The 12,227-nt window shown below is 37.6% G+C and overlaps 1 protein-coding gene across 3 annotated transcripts in view; it reads left to right on the forward strand.

Annotated features, from left to right (window-relative positions):
- Positions 1 to 12,227, forward strand: part of LOC117231631 (5-hydroxytryptamine receptor-like) — a 44,464-nt gene that overhangs the window by 3,603 nt on the left and 28,634 nt on the right. Inside the window, exons 1-2 of one of the 3 annotated variants that reach the window (XM_033490236.1) lie at positions 8,871 to 9,032; positions 9,225 to 9,358. In XM_033490236.1, the coding sequence (XP_033346127.1) occupies positions 9,317 to 9,358 (42 nt within the window). In that variant the 5' untranslated portion in view covers positions 8,871 to 9,032; positions 9,225 to 9,316. Of the gene's footprint in view, positions 1 to 8,870; positions 9,033 to 9,224; positions 9,359 to 12,227 lie in introns of those variants that run through there. The other 2 variants (XM_033490237.1, XM_033490235.1) reach the window with 2 other exon arrangements.

Below are 12,227 nucleotides of genomic sequence, written 5' to 3' on the forward strand. Positions count from 1 at the left end.
GGGGGCATCGGCAATGATGATTGCTTCACCTAAATCTAAAGCGAGCATCGGCGTTACTAACGTGCACGAAGTTATCTACTAGTTCCGATTAATTAATTTCGTTAGCGAATTCCCCTCGCCATTAGTAGATTGTCATTAATCAAATGTTGAACGTAGGGCACGTAATTGAAACACGAGCCGACGATCGATGAATCGCCCAATTTTTGTCCTCATTACTGTGGAAACACCAGAGGAACCTAAAAATTTCATCGCCGGGCTTTGTCTGCCACAAAGTAGAATTTTTCTACTTTCAATCGGCGAATTCAATTGGAGCACGGCTCGCTGGTTTCCTCTAATTCGTGGAGTCGTTTCAAAGGGCGAAATGTTCTTTCGGCCATAATAGCAAAGAAATGACATTAACGTTTTAGTTGGGCGGATCGCAACGTAGCTTATCGTACGTGTCAATAAAAGCTCGTCCTGCTTCTTTAATCCTCCCGCAAATCGTAGAATTTTTGCTGCTTTCAAACGGCAGATTCGATTTCGCCGAGTCAGACACCGATATAGGCAAAATCACGATTTTTCTTTAATACGTATATATATATATAGAGAGAGAGAGGATGTTCTTTGGAAAGGTAGGATGTCTTTTTCACGTCAAGGATAGCGAGAAGAGACGCTGTCTGTATCGACCGCGTCTCCTTTATACGTCTACGATGACCAAATAGAAAGAAGGTAGTTTACTCGTCCAGGATGGTGAATGGCCTATTTAAGCTGTATAGAAAAGGTTCGTAAACCTTTATGCCTCCTCTGTACTACTTTGCCATCCCTTCGCGTAATATCATTCTATACTGAAGGATTCGAGCCTGTATCCGGTATCTTGATGATTCACGAATGTTACTGGTAGTTTCGTTCCGTTTGATGATGATTCGATGAACCATCTGCGTAACTCTTACTCGAGTCGTGGAAGTTGACAGGATTGTTTTACTATCGTCTCCTTCATTTTAGTGTCGAGCCTCCTTTGGATTTGAAGCTTTCGTATTTTATTACATTTTTCTTCTCCTTTATCTACTTCTTCTATAATTACTTTCGTTATCCATTTGTTAGTTTTGGCGATATTCTCTAGGATAGTTTATATCTTAAGATGTTTGTAATCTTTATATTTTTGGGACTATGGCTACCAATTATAAGTAGAATATTTTATTTTGTTAATCTTCAATAATACTGGCTGGAACTTTCAGGGATTATTTTATCTCTTTTAACCACTGCAGGCTATTACTTGGAATTGTACTTATTGTTCCTTCTTAATCCTTCCGTTTTCCTGCAGCGTCTTTTTGTGCAGCTTTTTGGAATAGTGGATTAAATTAGAATATTTAGATTTTTCATTTAAAATTCAGAATATTTAGATAAAATTATTAAATAAAATACTTTCATTTAATATAGTACTTTAAATAAGAATTTAATCTACTCAAGCATAAAATATTCTTCACGTATTATCAGGATTCTTAATTCGATAGATATCGTTTCAAAATGATAAATTTTTATTTAATCATACAAACGCCTATATCTCATCGCAAAATTCAAAATGTTTTTTAATATTATGGATATACTTAAAATACCAATTAAATCTGATTATAATTTTTTTCTATTGTCTCCAATAGTTCTTGTATAAAACTTTTTTTCTTACCATACAGTATTGTCCATTAATTCAAAACGCGTTCCATTATTCATTACTCTACCCCTAATACTAAATGCTTCCATTCTCATCGAAACAGATCTACCTTTCTCATCAATTTCCACGAGCAAGAAGAAGTTCTTGACCAACATCGTATTCTATATATTTTAACATAATTTAACTCGGTCCGAAGGATAACAGTAGCGAAGAAGGAGAGGGACAGTAGACGAAACGAAAGAGGATCGTGTAGGATATGGCGAAAACCCGGGGGAAACTAACGGGGGAAGAATAAGAAAAGTTTCTTTGGAAATATGAGTTGTGGCTAGTTGAATGCAACCACGAAGTAGTTTAATTAGAAGGAACAACGTGTTGGACGTTCGTCGGTCGACCGCAATTTCTTTAGAACTAAAGAAAAAGTTACACGAAATCAATGAGTTGTCTCAGAAAGAATTCGACATTCTCGAGCAGGAAGCATTTGCCGAGAAGTGGAAGATCTTTTTCTGGAACGTTTATTCAAACCGGAGGGGAGAGGAATTGTTCGAGAACCGTCGGCAAGAACAGCGAGAATTCAGCTACTTCAATCTGACTAGCGTGTTCGGGGTTGGAAAGTTGGAACGCGCCAGTGAACGTTCCACGGAGCCGGAAATAAATATGACAGTAAGTTTCCGGCTCGTAGTGCCGGCTAACGCTCGAACGCACATCGCGCACGCCGTTACTCTGCGTCCTGGATATTCACTTTAGCAAAATGTATCGCTGATTCGTGACGAAAATGCTCGTTGATTCTTGTATGAAAAATCTTCACTCAGGTGTTAATACCGTTAATCAGGCAAACCTCGTTTAAAAAATTATTCGTTGATCTTGTTCCGCGAAAACTAACGATTCAACGAAAAAAATTTTTATTCTTCCATGTAGATTTTTCTCTTTATATAAGTACGTACACGATTGTTGTATTTGTAGAAATATTGAACAAATTTAACGAGCAACAGTATCATAATTGGAGACGGTTCCAATTCAAGATTAATTCGTGCATTAATACTTTTAATCAGACAAGCTACGTTTAAGGAAATATTTGTTAATTTTGCTCGCTGAAATATTTCGTTCGAGCTAAAATCGACGATTATTCAACGAAAACGTATTTATGCTTCCGTATTGATTTTATATTTTTTGTTTTAGATGAATGGACAGTTTATTAAAGAGCAGACAGAATGGTATCACGTTTGAAAACCACCTTATTCAAGATTAATTCATACGTTAATACCTTTAACGAAATAAGCTGCGTGTAAAGAAGTATTTGTTGATTTATTCGGTGGAAATTTTCTTTGATATTAAAATCGACAATGACTAAACGAAAACATATTTACATTTCAGTGTCGATATTATATTTGCCTTTTATGAAAGCGGAAAATTTGAATGGCGAACAAAACGGTATCACGGTTGAAAACTACCGTATTCAAGATTAATTCATATATTAATACTCTTAACGAAACAAGCGGTGCATAAAGAAACATTTGTTGATTTATTCGCTGAAAAATGTCATTGAAATTAATTTCGACAATGATTAAACAAAAGAGTATTTACATCTCAGTGTCGCTATTCTATTCTTCCTTTTTAAAAGCGAAAAATTTGACGGACAAACAAAATATACTATCACAGTTTGCAAACTATCTCGTTCAAGGTTGGCAGTGATTTATTCGAATTTCATCAGGCTCATCAAATTATCAAAACCAACTTACAGTTCGTTTATGTTCGAAAACTTGGTTGGTGAAGTTCCGTTATTTACAACCGGTGACGGTAATGCTTGCATTGCTAATGATCGCGTACCAATTGAATCGAATCGCAAAGACGAAGTTTGAGGACGAAGTTCCTATCTGAGCTAATTCGGAGAGCTCGTGCAGTGTGTCAGAAACATCAAATGCGATTAAGCTTGGGTAGAAAAGTACTTCGATTAGCAGTGACCAGCGCCTGAGGGGGACGATGTCAGTGTTTGACCGGCATACATATTCATACGTAGACCGAGGCTTCTCCTCCTTTCTCGGAGTTGTCTGACTGTAAATTCTGTTATTAGTACAGTTCGCTGCCTAACTAACGGCCCGTTGAACATTGCCCAGGTATCCATATCTGTGTCGAAATTAGAGTAATTTTACGGACGCTTGGCAACGACCAAAACGCTCCGCGTAATTATGTCACAATTTTCACATGTTGTCACATGACGTGTGATTATTGGCTTTCAAATAACACTTATCAAACCATAATATTAGTTATTGTGCATCGTGATTAAATGTCGCACAATGGAAAATGTCTAAATTGCTCTTATTATTTTGGGAGACCATTTAAGACAGAGGCGGTTGAGACTGTGAAAAAATGACGATTGTTTTTAATTGATAAACGATTATTTCAGACAGCCATTATTGTTTTGTAAAAATTCTTAGACGCTAAAGGCTGTACCAGAACCTATTGCTGAATAATATCAATCGTTTCTGAGCGTATCGCGAGTCCAACGAAACTCTAACGCACCAAGATGTTTATCGTTAATGCGCGGCTCGTTTCGACCACTTACGATGATTACGAGAATAAAAATTAATCGTCGACTAATCAGTCGAATATCAGCTGGCTCGCGTAATAACGGAAAATCGTGTCAGTTTTTATTTCAGCCCGACTATTACGTCAATCTTTACACGTGAGTAATCGTCTATCAAAGTGCTTAAATCGTTGATCTAGAGCTATACTGGTTACTCGATGTCCATAAGCTCCGCGTTATTGCCCAATAAATATTGAGTTGGCTACTCAATACTTCATCGTATTGCTAGCGAATAACTACGCCTATGGTAATTGACAGCTATTTTCATTTCGCTCTCCGGGTCCATTAAAATATACTTACTGCTCTTCGTCTAAATTTAAATGACTTTCAACTCCATCCATTCAAAAGCAGAGAATAAAAGTCAAATTTTTCTCAACCCATCGACATTTACCATTCTTTTGGGACAAGTTCGACTTTCATTTTCTTTATTCCATGATCATTTCAATTGCACGATTCGCTTGTTGCTTTGCTGTTCTAAGGAATATTCCCTCGAAACAATTACCAGAATGATTACTCAAAAAATAATGATTATAATCGATAAGTTGTTCTCTAGAATGAAATGTTCTTTGAACAGCTCGTTGACAAAATCAAGAGAGCCATGGATTGAATCGCCTTTCTTGTATATAACGTTAGACATGCCGCTTTTATTCCACCTGAATTTGAATGACTTTTGACTCGTGCATCGAACAGGAGAAGATAAAACTCGAATTTCCTCCAGACAATCACCATTTGCCATTTCTTTAGTCAGCTTTCATCCCAGTTTCATCCCCTACCATCACTTCGTCTGCGCGATTTCTCGAACGTTCTTTCCACTGTTTTACGATTACCATCTGGAACGTTGAGGTTTTCTCTTCGCTGATCCTGGCGCAATTTTATTTCGTGCCTCATAGTAATAGAATGATGGAGGAGGAGGGGAGGGTGGAAACAGCACGTACTGTAAGAGGTTGGTGAAAGTAGCCGTAAAGTGCAACAGCGGCGTATCGTGAAGAGAAAAGAATTATTTCGCAATAGCAACCGCGTGGATCGAAAACGTTGATGCGTGCAGCCGCGTATCCCGTGGGAGAGAAATTGAATAATTTAAGAAGAATGGCTCTCGACCACAGGTGGTACCGGCTTACGTATTCCACCTGCGTTCGTACAGTTCGCCTTGAAAGCAGAAACACGAACATCCCGCTTAAGCCTGTGTGCATGTTGAGCTTTCGCGTCACGCATCTTGTATTCTCGAGTGAAAGCGGTGTGTCGTCTATTCATTTATAATAAAACGTTGTACTGCGATTAACGACCACGGTTCAATGCTTCTAACGAACGTTGGATACCGTCACGAATTCCTTGTTACAGAAAAGAGCTGTACGAAGCGAAGAGAAGCGTCGTTACGAATGAATGAATGCGGGATAAAAGATGGAAAGTGTATTTCCCTGGTTTATTTAGTAAGACGTAGAGGTTGGAGAGCAATGAGATCAAGAATGAATTCGTGATTGCGAAGAGACCTCTTTCAAACGACTAGTTTTAAGAATGAAACGGTGAAAGCGTGAAATTCTATTGAGCGGAGGTGATTTTTTTGCTCGCAAACGTGAATTAATATTTGAAAATCACTTTAACACTAGAATTATCTGTTCTTCTTTCATTTGGAATTACGCAACGAATTGGTACATGCTATTGATAGAGTTTTGAATCGAAATATGATTATGTGAGTTTTCTAGAAACGAAATTGATCAACTGCAATTATTCAGAGGGCTGTTCATAATTATTTCGCTTTATTTATACATTTCCATGACCGATAACGTGTCTATATAGATTGGGGTTAGGTAGAAACACTTTATTTCATATTCTAAAGGCAAAATGAATGATCGATGTCGAGTTCAGCTCGACGTAGAACTACAAACGAGGATAAAGTAAACTATAAACATATAAATGTTTCTTAACAGATGATGTAAATGAATACTTTTATTCCTTAATATACGATAAAAATTAATGTTTTTTAATGTTAAACAAAAAAGTATTATGTGCTCAAGATTTCTCAAGCACGAAAGCTAATATTCCAGAAATTGTAATATTCATTGGATGATCTTCGATGGATTCTGAAAGGAGTTCGCGTTTACTAACTACGCCAAGCTCTCAACCTATTCTTTTTTTATTTTTACTTTTTTTCTATCGAATTCGTAACCTTAAAGAAGAATAAAGTACCGACTTAAAATCTCCAAGAGACTTTGACTTTGATCGTACGATCTTCCAACGATCTCTAGCTTGAGCCCTTAAACGAATTTCTCGTCGATGCTGCAATCCTCGCACGATCTTTCCCCGAAGCTTGCGACCTTTTACCGACTTTACTACCGAGCTTACGATCGCGCTACGGTTTAAAATAAGAAAGAAAATAATCTCTCATCAGTCGAATTCGACTAAAATTCTGACGCGCACTGTACTATATCCGCGAAACGAAGGATAAGTTTAACACCATCTTCAGGGCAAACGACCGGAACGCGACCGCTAATTTGAAAATGCTCCTCGCCAAGCACCGTTCATTTATTCGTATTAAACGCTTTACGCGGAGTCTGGAGTTTACGGTGCAGTAAAGTGCTTGTGACGGCTTCGAGGCTCGATTTTCTGTCGCTCGAACAATTTAGTTCGCGAAGTCGGCGAGAGAAAAATGTGGGAGGGCGAAAAAAAGAAAAAGACAGCGTGTGCAGTGAAACTACGTTCCCTCTGATCCGCGGATTCAACGCGACTTTTCCGGTGTACACGTGTTACAAATCGACGATTCTCGTGATATAAACGTCGGTTTACTTTATACCCGCCCACCAACGTGAAAAAAGATCGGCCATCGTAAAAAGGATTCAAACGTGCAAATTACCGTGGAAAATTATTGCGTTAGGACGTGAAAACTACTCGCGCCGTTATTAACAAGCACGAGTGGTGTCGAAATGGAGTGAAAACCGTGTAACGCAAACCATGATGCCTATAACACGGGAAACTGTTAATTTCAACATTGATTCAAACTCCGTGGAAAGCGTAGAAACCAATCTACTCTGCAGCGATAATTGAGTCGAACTTCGATGAATTATAAAGAGTCTTCTGGATTTTTTGCAAATTCATATGTTCGAAAACATGATCGAAAAAGTAGAACGTTGGTAAAAAATTGTGTTATGTACCAATTGTATTATGAAAAATACTAGATACTGTTGATATTTTCTATATTTTTTCACGTTACGCGCGTTCTCTGCAATGTTGCGTTTCCAAATTTCCTAGAAATGCATAGATATATCCGCGATGTAATTATAAATACGGAACAAATATCTAACCATATTCGCGCGCGCGCGAATATCCTCGTGGCACGTGATTCGAGAGAAGAATGGAAGATCGATGAGGCGTGAAGTTTGGAAGAACGTGCCGTTTCAAATTCATCGTTTTATGGGACAATGTCCGATCTCTCGATTCTTCTCGGTTTGGCAAACGATAGATAAATTTACGAATTTTCCTGCAAAATATTCCAGACGTGTGCGTTTTGTATCGAATAAACGTTTCGCAGAGAGCGCGTGTTATTTATTCCGCTGCGAGTTTACGTCAATTGCTCGTTGTACGTTCGCTCTGACAGAGATCGACACGCGTCGTCCAACGTTGTAAATTAATTTTTCAAAAACCGTCACGTTAATAGGAAGACAGGCCGAAACTGGACGCGTTTGGCAAATCGTTTTCGCAAAACGATGGTGCTGGCGTGTCTGTTTCGTTTAAAGGCTCGCTACCTGGCCAACGAATAAACTGATTATGCGATTGTCAAAACGTTTGCTAAGCCTTCAAAGCGACGACAGCGTCGAAAGACTAATTACAGAATGTAACAAGCTAGTTGCCTCTGCTTCAACGTCCACCGTTTGCTGACAAATGGATGCTACCTGCAATACCTTCGCCACTGACTGCGGATAATTAGCACGAGTGTAACCACTACTCGCTAGTGGAAGTGAAATTCAAAGGATAACGAAGATTGATGACGTTGACTAGGAATTTAGCTTGAAAATTGTCAAATTTTAGGTACTTTGTCTGTAGGGCGAGCAAGATGCCATATCATTATCCATGGAAAATGTTGGAGAGTTCCGTTAGGCCAGATTTATGATACGGTAAAATACAATTGTTATTTTATAAATAACTTTAATAGTTAGTTTCATGATACGTAAGTAGAAGTTTAGATTTGCCACTCAATAATAATTTAATTGACTTGTAACATTATTTGGATATATTTTTAGTTCATTCACATCACTAATTTCACACGACATAGTTAGGCTATAAATTTCAAAATTGAATTATAAAGAAAATTGAAAATTGTTGCGCCCAATTTTTATTCAAACCAGAGAACCGAATTTCAACTACAAGGTAGTACAACACACCAAGTTGATCAATTTTTATTGCACCTACTTGGAACTGTAATCGATCTTTTAACGCTTAAACAAATCAAAGTTAAACTATGCATAATTACCATATCTATCGGTGTATCTATTTATCAAAAATTTCCCCCACCCCCACTACTTTCGACATTAATCTACACGAAGAGTTTACGCATCCGGAAAATCTGCTACCAGCGACCATCTTTTATCCGGAATTATTAACCGAAGAAAGTAATATGTGGAATTTTCATCGAAAATGAAACGAGAATCGTTCAGCTTCGTGCTTTTCGGGGTTCCTTGGTAATCAGCTTATGAATTATTTATGCGAGTTCCGAGGACCGTGCGCAACTAACCGGATGTATGATTAAAACGGCGACTCCCGGTGAACCTAAAAGTTGCAGCGAACCACCTCAAAGCACGCGCTAAAATCGTGTAGGTAGGGGATCTTGATAACGTCACCTATTTCAATGCTGATGAAACAGACTGTGAAATGTTTTGAAAGCATACGATTTAGAGTTTCCTACGAGTAATTATGCGGAAAGCTTAAGTCGCTGTTTTAGGGAATGTTTGCTCGATCTTCACGCGATGGAGTACTTGGGGGATTTTCTAAAACAAATTTTTGTTCCAGGGAACCTGTTCGTGATAGCAGCGATCCTGCTCGAGCGAAATCTACAGTCAGTGGCGAATTATTTGATCGTCAGTTTGGCTGTCGCTGATCTTATGGTCGCTTGCCTGGTCATGCCCCTTGGAGCAGTTTACGAGGTATCGAATTGTTGAATTTTTACCTGTTCATAAGTAAACCGCCGATGTGTAAACTCATATTTTCGTAAATACGAGTGAAGAAATAAAACCCGAACAGTAATTTACATCATTCGTTAAATATTGCAAAGGATGTTATATTTTTATTATATGTATTTTTGCAGCACGAAATTTCCCAAAAATACATAAAATACATCCGCAGTCTATTTATAATTTATAACTGTAATATTTATAATAGAAAACAATTCCATCGCGAAAAAAAACTCGGGTGGTAACGATTTATGAACGATGCTTAATGTTTTATTTGTTGTATTATTAACTAACAAAGTTATTATGAAAGAAGAAAATTTTAATCGACCGATCTTTAAATTCCATGGTAATTTAGCGTATTGCAAGACAAACTGAATGAGTCCAAAAATCCCAAATTTCTCGTATTATACCGTTCGTGTGGTGAGTAGAATTTAATTTTAATTTCAACGTTGATGAACGCTTTTCGCCGAAAAGGGAGAAGGACGAGGCAACTCGGCTCGTTAATTTCTTCTCTGGTGGCTAAAATTTTTCAGAAATTCATTCGAAAATTCGGTTACCGCGTATCTTGTCAAGCTACGGGTAATTTAACGCATTCATTTTACAAATACGTACAGTGGCTCGGAAAAATATTTGAACTCTTAACATATGTATTATACGAGTATAAAACATTATGAAATTTTATTATCACCGTAATAAGATACGACTGTCCGCATTATAAACTCTAACTCAATTTCTAACCCCTATATACATTTTCAAATTGGCTCCTTTGACCAATATGATCATGATAATCGTGTTTCATTATAGCGCTAATAGAATTTCAAATTGTTTCGTATAAGACACATAATATATATTCATAAGAGGTTTCTTCAAGTATTCGCATACTTTCCTAGGCAATTTCGTAGCAAATGTAGATCGATCATAAGGTTTCTTGCCTCTAAGTTTTACGACGGAACGGTATTCGTTCAAAGCCAGCTATCGAAGATCGTTTGCAGTTAGTGGCTTTAGCCGTTCGATACAATTTGCGCCGGATTAAATTCCATGATTTAACAGAGAATTAACCAAGTAGTTGGCCGAACTCTCGTCATCTCGAAGAAGTACTTATCTTGTGCACTGGTAATAGACCAGTTTAACTTTAATCGAGAAATTGAAAAAAGGATAAGAAAATAAATGGAAGAATGGACCAAGTTAATAGGAAGTTTTGGGAAAATTCGTCATTCTGAGAAAATAATCGCGGAACTCACTAGCACTGTTTTCAACAGTGAACGAGATTCAATTTCAATTCCATTCGTTTCCTCTTCCAGAGGAGCAGCAGGATTGTTTCGGTTTAATGTATTCCAATGGATTTACGAAATCTTAGAAGACTCGAGAGCTCCTGCAACTTGCAGACGATGATGTATAATTAAAACGGACTCCCCATTATGTAAGAAACTCGTTACGCCCGTCGTTCTATGAAAATTAATTACCGTTTTGAAGTTGTTAAGACGATTACCAGGCAACTTACACAATCGTTTACACCGGTCTCGAATAGTTGCCTCGTCGTTTCTATTGTCCCGAATTTCGCGTGATATGATTGAAGTTGCTTCGAAATCCTTGCATCGTGCAACTTGTTGTTCCGAAACCTATGAATCCAGAAAATAGGGAAATCGATTCTTTCGGTCGATGTTGCTGGAATTTAAGAATCTAAGAAATGAAAAAATTAATTATTCTTTCTGTCAACACGGTACTGTATTTAAATAACTTTTATGGGAAAATAACATTCCGTAGCTAGTTATTCGCTGGAGAGGATTTACGTGGGTCGTCGTTAAAGCTTTACTTTGACTTCTCGGATTTGTGACACAATATCTGAAACTTATGAATGTCCCAATCATTTATTTACCTCCACTCTGACCCGGCTCGTTGAACAGAGTACAGTTAAAGATTCTTAAGAATATAGAGAGAACCAAGAATTGAATAATAAAAAGTGGGGAATAATGGGATCTAGAAATGCAAAAATGTAGGGAAGTTAATAGCAAGGGAACGAACATTTCAGGGATTTGGGACTTGGGAAAGTAGAATAATTGGTTCTTTCTATCGGTATTACTTGATAATGAATATTTCAGGGATTCAGAAGCCAAATTGAAAATCTCATCTCATCATACTATAGGAGCTCACTACAGAACATTTAATCTAAATTAAACTGCAGCACTGAAGCAATTTAAGGAATTCGATCATCCAATTAATTATAAAGCCGCGAGATTAGTCGCTTCTGGAATAAAGTTTCGAAAATATCAATAGAATTATTGTATTAACAAAGTCAAGATTAGAATAGATTAGAATAAGAGAAAAAAATCAGTGAACGAAGATTATATTCTTGTAGCTCTGCTGTTGTCGACATATTTCCACGAGAACAGAATAATACTGCGCTCCGATTTCAATGAATTCACACCACATAGGAGCTCCGGAGTCTTCGTTTTATGTTCTTTTCGGAACTTCATCGTACCCGAGGGTCTCCCAATTCGAGCGTTCTGCGGGCAGAGTATCCAAGCGCACGTCTCTGCAAAGAGTTGCGAATGTATCTGCAACGTCTGCGTAACGCGTTCTGCATGTTACGAGAACACTGCTGGAGTTGGAGATCTTTACATTGTGTTCTCAATGCGTTTACTAAAAATGGACGACTTTTAACCGACAAATAGTAAGAAATGCAGAAGCTGTGCGTATGTATAGAAATTCGATAAGAATTCACGATTTATTACGAATTTATTACTACTAAATATAGAAATTAACTTGGTGCTGCTTTCAGATGAATTTACCATTTATTTAGCAGCTTTTAGATTAATGCCTAATTCGTTGACACCAGTTTGTT

Source organism: Bombus vosnesenskii, unplaced genomic scaffold (genome assembly GCF_011952255.1).
Source record: "Bombus vosnesenskii isolate JDL3184/JDL3185 unplaced genomic scaffold, Bvos_JDL3184-5_v1.1 scf7180000013273, whole genome shotgun sequence".
NCBI lineage: Eukaryota > Metazoa > Arthropoda > Insecta > Hymenoptera > Apidae > Bombus > Bombus vosnesenskii.